Here is a 14,857-nt window from a genome sequence, read left to right as displayed (position 1 = left end):
GTTTCCTACTTAAGAAGGAATTTAGCTCCAAGTTAAACTCAGGAGGAGAATGCAAACTATTATATATAGGATGGATAAACAAGGTCCTACTGTACAGCACAGGGAACTATATTCAATATCCTGGGATAAACCATAATGGGAAAGAATATAAAAAAGAGTGTGGATATGCGTAAAACTGAGTCACTTTGCTGTACGGCAGAAATTAAACACAACATTGTAAATCAACTATAATAAAATTAAAAAAAAAAAAGCCCCAGCGGATTAGGGCCTATCATTCACCTTTGTGAAGGAGGAGTGACATCACGCCGCCCTCCCCACCCCCGCCCCCCTCCCCACCTCCCCTCCTTGCAAAGTTGTTCCAGCGGCTCCATGGCCCCTGCGAAGACCGGCTGTCAACTGTGGGGGCCTGTCGGGGCAGGCTTCTCCGCCAGTGGCCAGCTTTTCACCCACAGTTAGCCACCAGGGGGCCGCCTGTTTGGATCAAATGGTGCAGACTCCACAGCTTTCCTCCAAACCAACCAAAACATCCCGGGCAGCTTTGGAGCAAAGCCCAGGAACTTAGCTGCAAAAGGAGAACAACTTCTCTCCAGCTACAAACCCTGCAAGTCCTAGGCTGCAGCCTTGTTAAAAGTGCAGAATAAAGCACGGATTTCTTGCCAAGGACCCAGGGGAAATAGAGTCCGTGGAGTCTGAAGGGAGAGGTCCCTCCCTCTCGCCAGGGAGCCTTGGGGTCTGCGACTCCCTCTCTCTCGACCCGCGCGCTGAAACTCTGCACTCAACAACAGAAGCAGTTTCTGAATTCTTGACCATTGTGGTAGTTCACGCTGTCAGTAGGCTTCTCATCCGTTTCCCTGGGACGCTCACAAGAATTGGGAATAAAACACGTCACCGGCTGGAAATTAGAAAACTCTCCAATAAATCATTGTTCAGACAGTTGAGGCTTAAAAAGCCTCTGTCAAAACGGTTCGTTATACTAATACTTGTGTATATTGAATAATGAAGTCGGAATTATTTTGATATTATCTATAAGAAAATCATTGTACTCTGCCGTCAAAATAGGTTTATTGTAACCCTAGCCTCCGACCGATGACGTTTTAATCTTCTTGGGTGCTCAGGATTTTCACAAGCATGCTTCCAGCCCAGGACGCAGCAGCCTGCTTGCTTTTCTCCTAGCCTGAACCCTTGGCGTTCAGGACCGGGGGTGGGGGTGGGGGGATTTTAGAAGCTCATATTTGACCGAGGCAGGACTTTCCAAGAGTATAAATTATTTTTGTCTTCCGGGTTTTATTTGTCCATGTCCAGGGCAAAGACAAATGAACAGGGCGGCCCTTCTGGAACCTGCGGAGGGTCCCCACCCTGCGCCCGTCTCCCAGGATGTGCCGGGTGGTGTGGAGGGGGTGTTTCCTTCAGGCGCAAGCCGGGTATTTTTCTCAAACTTTATTCCCGGGGGTGGCGATGATGGGGAACGCCAGACGCCCGGCGGGAGCGAGGCCCCGGGAGGAGCCAGATCGCCGTGTCGGCCCGACACGCGCCACAAGTGGTTCGCAGAAGGAGGGAGGAGCGCGGCGGCCCGGGCCAAGAGGAGCCCGTGCTTCTGGAAGTCACCCTTCCTCGGCCCCGTGTCCCTCGTCCCCCCGTCCCTTCCTCTTTGCCGACGAGAGGAATGACGCCCAAGCCCGAACCGCCGTGCGCACGCAACCTGGTGGGTGGACGCGCGCCACCAACCCCGCCGCGACATCGCCACCCGGGGAGGACTCCCAGGGTGGAGGGCACGGCCGGGACGGGGACGAGGGGGAGCCCGCACCTGGGGCGGCAGGTGCGGAGGCGGCGAGCCGGGCGGCGCGTGAGGGGCGCGCTGGGCAGGGGGCGCGGGCCGGGGAGCGGTGGACGCGTCCGAGCTCCGGGCCGGGGCCGGGCGGTAGTGTCGGGGGCTGGCGGGCGGGCGGGCGGGCCCGGGCAGGCGGGGGACGACGGCGGCGGGGCGCGCGGCCGGGAGGCCATTTCCTCGCGGCGCCCCTGGGGGAGCCCGAATGGCCTGCTCCCGGCCGCCACCGCCGCCGCACGAGTCGGACCGCCGGGCGGGCCGGATGCAAAACCAGGTCACCGGTGGGCAGACGCGGCACGGAGGGGCGCCGGGGCCGGAGGAGGGCAGCGGCCGGGAGCCGGCCGGGCGCGCGGGCCCGAGAGGCGGGGACTCGGCGGCCGGGCCGCGCTCGCTTCCTGCGCCTATAAAAGTGGAGCGGCCCGGGCGGGCGGCGCGGCCCCGGCTGCGGCCGCCCCTCTGCGCCCGGGGAGTTGACATTCTGCAGGACTCGCGCGACGTCCCGTCGCCGGCGCTCCCCGGGACCCCGCCGCCGGGAGGAGGGGGCGGAGGAGGGTGGAGACTGCGGGGCTTGGCCAAGGAAGGCGCACATCCTCAGGCGGGCGGCCGTGACGCGGCGGGGATTAACTTTGCATGAATAATGTGAGTGCGCTGGGGAAGGAGACCTTCTGCTCCCGGGCTCGGGCAGCGCCCGCAGGCGGCCTTCCCCGGGCAGGGGCGCCCGACCCGGCAGGCTGGACAACACCGGTAATTTGGCCGGAGGACGGCGCGTAGGCGGGGGTGCGGGGGAGGGGGCGACGGTCCCCACCGTCCGGGGGGTGGGCAGGAGGGCGACGGGGGTGTCGCGGGAACCACACAGGGTGCGAGCGGCGACGCCGGGCGCGCACGCGCGCGCGGGCGGGCGTGGGTGGGGTGTCAGCCGCCCTGGTACCCGCCTCCGGGGGTTCGCGCCCCGCCTGGGGGTAGGAGGTGCCCTCTCCGCCCGGGCACCGCTCGGGGAGCCGCGGCGTGGGCAGCGGCGGAGCGGGGCGGCTGGGGCGGCGGTGTTCCTCAAACCCCGAGCCCGGCTGTTGACAGCCTCCTTGTGACATGGAGTTTGGCATCCTCAGCGCCGAACCGAGTGGAAGTTTCCATGATGAGGAAGTTCTGTGACACGAGGGTTCGGAAAAGGTTGGCAGACACCGGGGCTGGTGGTGGGGCGGGGGTGTGTGTGTGGAGGCGGTTTAAAGGGACTGTGGGTCCCCCATCGCCCCTGTTCTCCTGCCCCGGAACTCCGGGCTTTGAGAGGGGACCGATCCTGCGGGTGGCGTGCCCTGGTGCCCGTGCCTGGCGACTTGGCTTCTCCCCACCTCCCCGGGGAATGGGGGGCGACGTCGCTCGCCTCCAGGTTCGCGCTTCTTGCTTCGCTTCTCTTGACGCAGCATCTTCCCCTGGGGCCCCTCGAGTCGGTTCCGGTCCCCGAGTTGTGCCAGCTGCACGGTCGCCACCCCACCCCGGGCACCCCTCGGAGAAGGACTCATTGGGGGAGTTTTTACTCCAGGTGGATTTGGCCCTTCTCGGCTGCAGTTGTCATTTGTATTTGCCGGCGACCATTGTAGGCTCAGTATTAGTGCTAATTCTTAAGCCTTCTGATTTGTTTTAATGGGGGCGGGGTGAGTGTTTTGTTTACAGAAGGCTCAGTGTATAATTTTTCCCCAAATGGGAAATTTTACAGGAAGGGTCTAGAAGCATAACAGTTCGTGAAGTGAGTGAAAGAGAGACAAGAGTTTACCTGGGCAGAAAAGCGCAGACTCTACGTCGGCCCCGCTCCGCACACATTGAGAATTTGTGAAGATTCAAACACTAAGCCCCATCAGTAAATAAATGAAACAGAGTCTTCCCCTTAGCATGTTATTGTTCTTAGGTGCCAGTGAGAGTCAGTTTTAAAGACCCGTTTGGAAGTTCAAAAAATTAAGCATTCCTTGGACAGCGTATTAATACCAGAGCACAGAAGTTTCTGATAGTATTGGGTGATGCAGACCTGCTGGACAATAGCTTTGCCTTCTTTTAGTTTCGTATGCGTATTTACATTTCAATAATATATAGCATGCTGTGCATTGCAAGGTAATACAAATTGCGTTTTAGTCAAAATATTCCATGATTCAATCTGAATAGTCACGGTGAGGGATCTGCCCCTAATTGATTTCTACTTACCTCTTTTATTATGAAACAAGCCAGGGACTAGGAAACATGAAAGAAAAAGGTGTTTTGATGAAAGTTATTTTGAGCAGTGGACGTTTTCAGGAGTTTTCATGCCAGTTGGCTAAGCGTTTTAATTGACTCCAACAGAAATTCAATACTAAGCGATTTGTTTGGGCTGGGATATGGGATATGGGAAGGTATTGGCGAACAATCACTTATTATTTGTGCACGTTGAAAAGATACTATCAGAATCTTATTTTTAATGAATTTCAAAGTTTTCTTATGTATTGGAAGTAGTATTATCTGCTAGTAAATATGATTTGCTTCTCTTTTCCAACAAGTGAAATAAGTGATACTGAATTTAGCCCTAGACTTTTTTTTTTAAATGAAGCAATTCCTGTTGGCATTACAAGGCAAAGGCATAATTTTATTGACATTGGAACATTATAAAGTAACTGACCTTTAAAAGAGGAATAAACATTCCATTTTCCCCCCTTTTAGATTCTTTGTAGTAAATCCTACCACAGAGATGAATTAAGGCAACTTCCTTTTCATTTGGCATCTTTGGGGAAAGGAGATTTCTTAAAATTTCCTTAAGAGCAGAGAAAGTTGTGGATCCTTTTCCTTTCCTGGGCTTTTTGCAGTCGTTTGAAGCACAGGGTGTGTGGACCCACAAATGGGATTGCACCTTTCTTTTTTTAGTAAGCTCATCTTTTTGATGGAAATCAGAGTAAAGGTGATTGGTTTCTTCAGCTCCTTTTTGTCATTTTATTGTAAGATTATGTGTTACTTCTTTAAAAAGCCCTCCCCTGACCATTGGAGCAGAGGCAGCCTCCCATTCCTTCTCAAAGCCATGGCATTGTTTTTTGCTTCCTTTTTTTTTTTTTTTTTTCCTTCCTTGGTCTTATTTTCCGTCTGAATTGTTCATTTCAGTTGCTACTTGTTGAGTACCTGTCTAGACTATAGAGTCCTTGAGAAAAAGAATCTTGACTGTCTCGTTCACTCGTGATTCTCTGGCATCTTGAACAGTGCTTGGCACACAGTAGGTGCTGGATAAATCTTTGTTGAATAAATAAATGGTTGTGCCCAAACACTGTGTTCCAAAAAATACCTGACTAAGCATCTAACTGGGTACCAATTGGATGCGCCAAGATCCGTGCCTGTGTATGTGTGTGTGTGTGCCATGTATATATGGTTCGATTTTTATCTCTCTCTCTTTTTTTTTTTTTTTTGGATACGAAAGCTAGCCCTGCTCTATGTAGTGACAACGCAGAGAGTTATTTCTGTGAGTTCTGCCTGGGGGCGTTTGCCTTGAGTACATGGAAATCCTCAGCAGCAGTTTGTCTTACATGGTACCTTGATTCCCTAAAGACACTGACCTTCAGCTCCCTGGGTTTCAGCAGAGTCTTTATGAGTTCCAGAGGCATTGTCAGTGCGGAGAGTGAAATTCCAGGGAACAGACATCACTGGGTGATAGCGATGCCTTCTCACTCAGCAGGTTCTGGTGGTGCCTTTGGCCTTGGCAGCCCTAAGGGGACCAAGGGCATGTCGTGGTATAGCTGGTCTACAGAAGTAGATGTTGGGGAAGGGGTGAACGGGACTGTCAGGAACCAGCACAAGATAGAAATATCCCTTGGTAGTAGATTAGGAAGCAACCTAGTGGTTACCCTATGGGTGAGTTACGTCCGTCAACCTCTCCCCTTTTCCCTTTTCTGCACTTCATGAACAGATTCTGAACCTGCTGATTGTGGGAAATAGTTCACTATCTGAGTTTCCAAGTGACCGAGGTATGACACACAAGGGGTCATCTTCAAATGAGCTATTCATGGAAACTCTTGTGACGACTGAAACTAAAAGGAAATTACAGTTGATGGCTCTGGTCATTTGTTTTTGTTTGTAGAGTACTGGCTTCCAGAAATGTGTCTCAGTAAATGCATAGTAAAAATCCCACAAAGTGATGAGGCCGGTAAAAATGGCAAAGGAAGAGAGATCAAAATCTTGTAGAGGAGTACAGATAATCAAACTGAAATCGTAAGTGCTTATTGCTTTTCAGTATCTAATTTAGCTCTGAGCTTCTCAGTAGCCAAGTTAACAGAAGCAAATGCAGAATGGAAGCATTGATGTGGCAGGTAGGCCTTGAAGCTGTAAGGATAGATCAGATAACATTTGTAGAGTGCTTACCATGGTACGTGGCAACTAGTATATGCTCCTGTGAAATGTCAGATCATATAATGGCCAATACTTGGACTTCATTTCTACGGAAAATGAAGTAAAATTCTTTATATGGTCAAGTCTTTTACCAACCCTCGAGGGAAAAAAATGCAGAAGGCGTAATAATGGAAAGTCACCCAGTGGGACTTTATCTTTGGGGGTCTGGGTCCCATTGCCCCGCAGAGGAGATTCGGGACGCCGTCCCCTGTGCAGAAGTAGAGCTCAGAAAACCTAGAGGAATGAATGGTTAGCATGTTCTTTAGGCTGACTTCCTCAAATATCCAGTATCTCTGCCAAGCTTTTAAACTGGAACAGTCTGGGGGACGGGACAGCCAGGTACTTGAAAATGACCCTATGGCCATAAACCTCTCTCAGTTGGTGGCCTCCATGCTTTGTGCTTTAGCCTGTACAGTTATCACCCTGCAGGGCAGTGTGTTTGTTTTTGTTTCATTTCTGTCTTCCCCTCTGAACTGTGGTGATGGGCTATGGGTTTACTCATCCTTGACTTACAGCACCTAGCAAAGGCTTTGACACATGGGCACAGGGAGAAGCTCGTTAGAAGAATGAATGAGAGGGGGAGAAGGGGAGACGCTTCTCTCTCTTTTCTGATAGTGTATCAGGTGTCATCTTCTGTCTTAGTTTTGCCCATTGTGAATGTTTGCTGCCTGGATTACATTGTATGTCCATAGCACAGCAGGGTAGTTTGCTAGAAGGGCTTGCTCTACTGTCTGAGCTGGTTGAGCAATAGATGGCAGGTGAAATCCTTGCTTTATTTAAAGTCATTTTCATTACTTGATTTGATTCCTCATTCAGTCTACAAAAATTTGTGTACCTCGTATGTGTCTGGGCCTGTTTTTGCAGCTCAGTGTATAGCCTAGTGAGCTATGAGACAATATGCATATGTTAATGCACAGGGATTCTGAAGTGGTCTCCACTGTGATGGAATGGATATGCCTATCGGGGTCCCTCATATGGCCCCCTAGGTGAAATAAAGTTCTTTTAATCTGAGGATGTGACGGTTTTGTGGGTTTTGTCGCCCATGTGTATTAGGTGAAATAAAGGTGAAATAGGTGAAATAAAGTTCTTTTAATCTGAGGATGTGACGGTTTTGTGGGTTTTGTTGCCCATGTGTATTAGCGTAAATTGCAGTGCGATTCACCCAGGACTACCTTGGGATTCATGCGGTGTGGGGTTGAATACATTTAGGCTGGTGAGTCTTCTAATTAAGGGTGTTCACTCTCCACCTTAAGTTCCCAAAGTGTTAGTCAATTACAGCATTTAAGCAAATGGGGGAGGGGAGACTATCCAGATCACTGAGTCACAGATAACCTATTTCTATATCCTCCTCTCGGGAATCTGGCCAACTGACAGTGAGAATCGTGATCTACATTTAATGCTAATGTTGCCTGTCCATACTGTCCTAATTTCCAGGGACTTTGGATCTTTATGTACTGGCAGCTCTTCCTGTGCAGTACTATTTTTACTGAGTAAGAAACTGAGCTCTGCTGTGAACTTAAGTATCTTTTTCCAAATGGCAAGTCAGGAGAGCCTGGAATTTGGACCCAGGAACTTGACTCTGTCCCAGGAAGCATACTGTAGCCTTTTCATCATGATAGACACTCTAAAATATACATATACATATACACATACATATACATATACATATGTATACGTGTATACAACACATACAATAATATGTATATCATGATATGCAATGTGTATATAACAATATAGTAATACGTATAATAACATATGCATACATGTGTGTGCCTGTGCGTATGTGTGCATGCGTGCTGAGAGTGGACTGTGGATGGGGCACATATAACAATTAGGAAAGGACTGATCTGAACTAATTACTCATTCAACTTCCTCTTTCTAATAAAAGAGATCTTAAGGATTATGCCTTCTCTTCTGGGATCAAGAACGTAGGGGTTTATTCAAAAAGTCATGAGTGATAACCTGATGAAAGCAAAAGCTTGGACAAAGGAATGTTAATTGACAGCAGGTATGTCTTCTTCATCTGGGAAGTACACTTGTGTGATTCCTCTGGAGACCCAGGAGTGTTCATGATGAGGAGAGTGGAGAAGACAGTCCTGGTTTTGGTGGCAGACTGTATGATTGTGGCATCCAGGGCCCACTGAGTATTCTGACTCTTGTGACTTGTGTTGTTCCGTGGTTCTCAAGATGGTTCAGATATACTTTCCCCTCTTTTGTTTCTCTTAAGGCTCTGTTTTCCCAGATTTCAGCCACGATTGTACAGAACAGGTGCTCAAAAAATCATGATTGATATTAGCAGTCATGACATTCCTGGGTTCGGGTTAGCTTTTTCGTGTTGCTCTTCCATATGCGGCAATGTCTCACCACTTGCATGTCCATACATGCAGAGTCTGCCTCTGTGACAAGTGCGTGTCATGTTCTCACATACAGTGAAAAAGGCACTGCTCGTCTCTGGCGTCAGCTGTGGTTCCCATGGCAAGAAATGCCACAGTTATGCTGATGTCCCCAGCTACACATCCTGTCATCACTTTTAGGCCTTCTCCCTACTCCTAAATGTTTCGGCAGATCTTCATCAGATTTAACTTTTTATTTGTTACTCTATGGGAAATCCCGAGTTTAACAACTTAACACAAGCATTCTCAGAGTCTACTTTTATGCTTGTGTGCATGTGAATCTCCAGGAGGGAGAGCAGGTACCCAAACTTATTGGGTCAGCATATTCTTTGTGTGTGTGTGTGTGTGTGTGTGTGTGTGAAACCACAAACGGCTAAAGTTCAGTGCAGAAGGTTGTGAGGAATAGTTCATAGTACTGCACTTAAAAAATTGAGTACAATTTGTTTTAACTAGCCCCACAGCTGAACCTTTGTGCTCTTCTGTAGAAAATCTATCAGTTTGTATTCAACACTGATTAATGCCGCCATTGTTGAAGTGTTTGTGATTATGTAAAAATCAGGGTAAATTGCTGTTACTTCAAAAATATTACAGTCATAAAATACATCTTTCCTTGACTTCATTTCTGGTATTTAGATACATTAATTTATGTAAGACAGAGAATGGGTTATTTCTGCCATATATGTTTTTGTTTACTTTTTTGAATTTCACCTAAGCTTCATTGTAATTTCTACCCCAGGCATCTGGAAATCTAGAATAATGTATTTATATAGGAATTGTAGTTACAATGGGGGAAGCATAAGGTTGTATATTCTTGTATTATTTGTCTTTTATGTAAGAAAAAGAAACCAGGGGAACCTTATACAGGAAATCTTTTTTAAAACAATTTAAGTTATGGCCTATGTGGATGATGAACATGTCAATTTATCCTGTAGTATAGTAGTTGTAAGGGACTCTTGAAAAAATATAATGCTAGGCATTTGGCTTATTAATGTAATCTCACACTATAGATTCGTGAATGTGACGTATTGCTAAGGTGAAGGCATCTTCTGGAATGTACTCTGCGTGCATTCATTTGCTGTTAGTTGAGAATGTGTGTTCAGATTTATCTTTATTGAAGTTGTCACGAAAACCAAGGCGTAACATAAGGAAACTTGCTTCTTTTCTCCTGGAATCTGTCCATCCCTCCACCCATTCAACCATCCATCCCTCCATCCCTCCACCCATTCATCCATCCATTCCTGCATCCATCCCTCCACCCATCCATCCATCTTATATGCACTGGGCACCTACTGGGTACCAGGCTCTATAGTAGGTTCCAAGACACCATGGTGAACATTTAAAAATCCTTGCTGTAGAGATACTCAGAGTCTCCTGGGTCAATGAACACGAGTTAATTTAGTGTAGACCAGTGTTTGTCAGCCTCTGAACTATTGACATTTGGGGCCGAATAATTCTTTCCTTTGAGGAGCTGCACTCATTACTGTAGGATGTTTAGCAGTATCACTGACCTCTACCCACTAGATCCCAGTAGCTCCCCCGACACGCCAGTTGCAGCAAGGAAAAATGTCTCCAGATATTGCCAGATGTCTCATGGGCAGTAAAGTCACCCCCACTGACAACCACTGGTGTCGAGTCAAGAACCAGAGCTGCAGAGTGGGGATGTGTGGATTCATGTCTTGGCTTCCCCTGGCTTTATTACACTTGCTCGATTTCCTCATCTATAACATGTGAAGATTAAATGAAATAGTGTAGCACTTGACCTGCAATTCAGTGTTCCTAAATATTAGCTATTCCTAGTGGTGGTAGAATTAAGGCTTCAACAGTTACAATCAACTACAATATTGATAAGTTCTGTGATGGAGTAAGTACAGTGTACAGTGGGGACCCGTAGTCCGGAGTGGGGAGAGTTCTAGGCAGTAAGAACACCATATACAAGTGCATGAAATGGAATAAAAGTGTGAAGCATTTGGGAAATTGCAAGGAGCTTAGTCTGACGTGCACAGGGCAATAAATGAAGCCGTAGGAGCAGGTAGAAGCCACGTGATGAAGACTTTCCAGACCAAATAAGGAAGATGAACTTTATCTTGACAGCATGGAGAGACTAAGGAATGGTCAGCACATCAGATTTTTATTTTAGAAGGGCTCTTTGGGATAGGTCTTGAGTGGGACAGAGACTGGAAATGGTGAGCCCAGTTAGAAGTTCTAGAATAATACACTGAGAGAGGATGGCTGCTAGAACAGAGGCAGTTATATGTTGCTGTGAAGTCTTTGGGAACAGATTTCCTTTTCTCCAAGATGTGGCAAATTTTTAACATTTAATTCCAATAAGGCATATTTTTAGCAAGCTGGCTCTACATTTGGGGGAATTTCAAGTTTAATTTGAAAGCAGATTACATGATAGGTTCTCTTTAAAGTGTTTTCAAGTGAAGCTTAATTTAAAAACTATCTCACAGCCTATTTGTCGCTGTTATTACTCAAGGATTTCTCTGCCGTTAAGTGCTGATTTTTCTAACTGATAGGGATTTTATTTCTTTAATGATCAAAATTAGAGATGGGTGGAGAGTATGAATCCATGAATGAATGAATGATAATGACCTTATAGAAATACCACCTAATTTAGAATAAAAATATTTTGGGCAAGTCTCTTCACTTATCTGAGCTTTCATTTCCTTAGTCATGAAATGGTAAAAGTAGATAAATTAGGTAATTTCAAAGTTATCCTTAGTCCGGGCATTATCAGGATTAACTTCTTCATATTGCAAATTTTAGTTTTTAAAAATATTTTACAAAAGTAGACTTGGAGTCAGAGACAGCCCTACCTGGGGTAATATAAAGTCAAACAATGATTTCTTTTCCTTTTACATGCCCTTAGCATGATGACTTCTTATCATTGTTTGGTCTTATTTCTTAGTAATCCCAAACAGATTTTCTACAAATATTTTCTATAATAGGCCATATAATAAATATTTTCAGCTTTTCAGGAGTACTCAGCTCTGCCCTGTAATGCAAAACCAGCCATAGATAACGTGTAAGTAGTCATGGCTCTGTACCAATAAAACTTTATTTACAAAAACAGAAGGTGGGTTGTAATTTGCTAACACCTACTAGCCGAGCAGAGTCCAATAGAAATATAATGTGAGCCACATAGGTAGTTTAAAATTTTCTAGTAGCCATGTTACAAATGAGTAAAAAGCAACCAGTGAGTTTGAACTCAATAGTATATTTTATTTCATCCCAAAATTATTAACATATAATCAATACGAAATACCAATGAGATATTTTGCTTTTTGTATTAAACCTTTAATATCTAGTGTATATTTTACATTTGTAGCACATCTCAATCTTGACCTAGCCACATTTCAAATGCTCAATGGCCATTAGTGGCTAGTAGCTGCTAGAACTGGGCAGGACAACTTTAGCCTTAAAAATCTATCGTTCTATCAAATTCCATGCAAAAATAAATTGTATACATTATTTCAAGTGATTGAGACACTTAAGTTTTTCTTGCCACGTATATTGGTTAGGAAAACACTATCTACGCTTTGAAATAAAATTAAAAATGCATGGGAGCTAAAGAAGGTAGAAGTTTATCTTTCACCCACGTGAAGTTGAAAATTGCGGTTCCTGATTAGCTTGGGGACTCTGCTCTATGGCGACCTGATTCCTTTGGTCTTGGGCTCCTCCATCTCCAGCTCAAGGCTTCCAAGGCCATGTCTTCACTGCATCAGACCCCTGAGAAGGCAAGAGAGTGCAGAAACACACCAGCCTCCTAACTGCCTCCGCTTGGAAGTGACCCAGAATCATTTTGCTCTGATTCCACTGGTGAGAACAATGCCGTGCTCACCTCCCGCTGAAGAAAGCAGGATGGGAGATACAGCCCCTGTCTCACAGCTGCTTTCCTGAGATGCCTCCGTGCTGTAGAAGGGGAAGGGGAGCCGGAATATTTGGTAGCCAGTGAACTGTCTTTGCCACCCTGTGTAATTCTGTTTTTCAGTTCTTCTGAGGCTCTCCTCACAGCACTGTCTTCGTACTTTTGGAGGCACTGGCAAGTGATGGAAACATCCCGATAGCAATGACATAACCCAGTTCTGGGTTTTGGTGCAGTACCACCCTCCTAGCTGACCCAGTTCTGTTTCCTCACTTCCTGCTCACTTTTACGGGGTGGCTCATCATTAATCTGGCTACACCCGGCTTTCCCTTTTAGTCTTTGATCATCATTTTGATTTTCTTGATAGATCTCTGTGGGTCATAACATGTACATAGTGTTGGGAGTTTACTGATCAATCCTGGTATAATTGGCACATTATGAATGTGCTGATTTTTTTAAAGGAAACTAAAATTTAAAGTAGAGCTATCAGGAAGCAGAGGGCAGAGCCGATTCTTGGTGTGTTGACAGAGGAATTGAAGCCCTTTTCCTGGAATCATTTTGCAGAGCTTTAGACAGTTTAAATAAATGGCTCATTACATAATGTCTTGACTAAAAATAGCAATTTTCCTAGTATTTATTCTACTTATCATTCCTTACTACAATGGGGAACGCTCTTTTTTAGTCATAAAGGATATTTGCTTGTTTTCTTCCCAAATTGTAAATGTGCTTGATCAGATATTCAGCCAGTTGGATAGAAGTGCCTCTGGCGAAGGAAATGTTAGAGGGGCATGAATAATAAAAGTGAGGTAAAGGAAAAGAACAAAGAAGCTCTTTCCTTCGAACGTTGTGAAAACGTACTTAATTATTATTAAAATGTCTTAATCTGAGAGTAAAGAAACAGTTGCCAAGTGCACATGTGTTTTAGATTATGAAGAAATAAGACCAAGTGATCAGAAGTATCATGTTAAGGACCTGTAAAAGGAAAAGAAAGAACTGTTTGCCTTTATATTACCCTAGGTAGGGCTGTCTTTGACTTCAAGTCTATTTTTGTAAAATATTTTACAATATTTTTGAAAATCAAAATTCGCAGTATGAAGAAGTTAATCCTGATAAAGTACCTCTCAGGTACAGAATCCAGCTAATTCTTTTTTTTTTTTTATTGTAGTTGATTTGCAATGTTGTTTTCATTACTGCTGTCCAGCAATGTGATCCAGTTATACATATATATATATACATACATTCTTTTTCATGTTCTTTTCCATTATGTTTTATCACAGGATATTGAATATAGTTCCCTGTGCTATACAGTAGGGCCTTGTTGTTTATCCATCCTGTATATACTAGTTTGCATCTGCTAATCCCAGCCTCCCACTCCATCCCTCCCCCAACCCCCTCCCTTGGCAACCACCAGTCTGTTCTCTATGTCCGTGAGCCTGTTTCTCTTTTGTAGATGGGTTCATTTGTGTCATATTTTAGATCCACATGTAAGCGATATCATATGATACTTGTCTTTCTTTCTGACTTACTACACTTAGTATGATCATCTCCAGGTCCATCCATGTTGCTGCAGATGGCATTATTTCATTCTATTTGAATGGCTGAGTAACATTCCACTGTATATATGTGCCACATCTTCGTTATCCATTCCTCTGTCGATGGACACTTAGGTTGCTTCCATGTCCTGGCTACTGTGAATAGTGCTGCTGTGAACGTTGGGATGCGTGTATCTTTTTGAATCCAGCTAATTCTTGATATTCCATAATAAAGAAGAAATCATTTTCTCAGTAATCCCCAACTTGTTCCTGGCTCATCACTGGGATCCCTGGGGCTCAGAGCAACCTGCAGTGTGGGCACCAGTCATGTCCTATTTTAAAGTCCTGTCACAGAGCAGGGAGGAGAGACACCCTCCCCGCTTCCCTTAGAGGCCAGGTGTGTTGTGGGGAGGGTGGAAACTGAGGGTCCTGGGTCCTGGACTGGTTGAGAGCTGGGGCACTGGCGAGAGATCAGGAGTTACGGGTGGGTGGTGGACGTCCCTACAGGTGCTGAGTTAGATGCCTGGCTTTGTCCCCTTCTAGCTCGTGGTCTCTCTGGCAAGTGACTTAACTGCCTTGAACTTCAGTCACCTCACCTGTGCAGTGAAATAATATTGGTACTTACTTGACGGCATCATAGAGGAGATTGAGTGGAATCAAGTTTATGGACTGCTGAGCCCATCCATAGTGCCTGGGGAGTGCCCAGTACATGGGAAACAATTTTATCATCATCTTATTCTTACAAAAATTGTAAAAGTGATTGTGTTCAGTCGGCCTTCACCCTGGAAGTACGGAGCTTGATTGTCCAAAAGGCAGGAGATCAAAGAGAGAGACCCGAAAGTCAACCTGCAAG

The 14,857-nt window shown here is 45.8% G+C and overlaps 2 protein-coding genes across 20 annotated transcripts in view; one reads left to right on the top strand and one right to left on the bottom strand.

Moving 5' to 3' along the window:
- Window positions 1–1,516: 1,516 nt before the first annotated feature.
- LOC149749460 (uncharacterized) lies at window positions 1,517–2,884 on the bottom strand. The gene has a single exon (XM_089911230.1). It carries the CDS (start codon window positions 2,412–2,414, stop codon window positions 1,602–1,604), a length of 813 nt encoding a protein of 270 aa, XP_089767356.1. The 5' UTR covers window positions 2,415–2,884; the 3' UTR covers window positions 1,517–1,601.
- The window catches only part of THRB (thyroid hormone receptor beta), a 397,985-nt gene continuing 384,662 nt past the window's right edge, over window positions 1,535–14,857 (top strand). For 10 of the 19 annotated variants that reach the window (XM_089911226.1, XM_089911227.1, XM_022554665.2 and 7 more), the window contains exon 1: window positions 2,471–2,569. The gene's annotated coding sequence lies outside the window, so the exon portion shown is untranslated. The other 9 variants (XM_022554672.3, XM_089911225.1, XM_089911212.1 and 6 more) reach the window with 3 other exon arrangements.

Source organism: Delphinapterus leucas, chromosome 4 (genome assembly GCF_059928025.1).
Source record: "Delphinapterus leucas isolate spDelLeu-1000000601 "Yukka" chromosome 4, BTC_Dleu_Yukka2, whole genome shotgun sequence".
Lineage (NCBI taxonomy): Eukaryota > Metazoa > Chordata > Mammalia > Artiodactyla > Monodontidae > Delphinapterus > Delphinapterus leucas.
The sequence above is the reverse complement of the archived record's forward strand: the minus strand, read 5'-3'. Positions and strand labels throughout refer to the sequence as shown.

What these genes read in the sequence shown, in the direction of transcription:
- LOC149749460 (XM_089911230.1), bottom strand. Translation starts at nt 2,414, where the DNA reads ATGTGCGCCTTCCTTGGCCAAGCCCCGCAGTCTCCACCCTCCTCCGCC.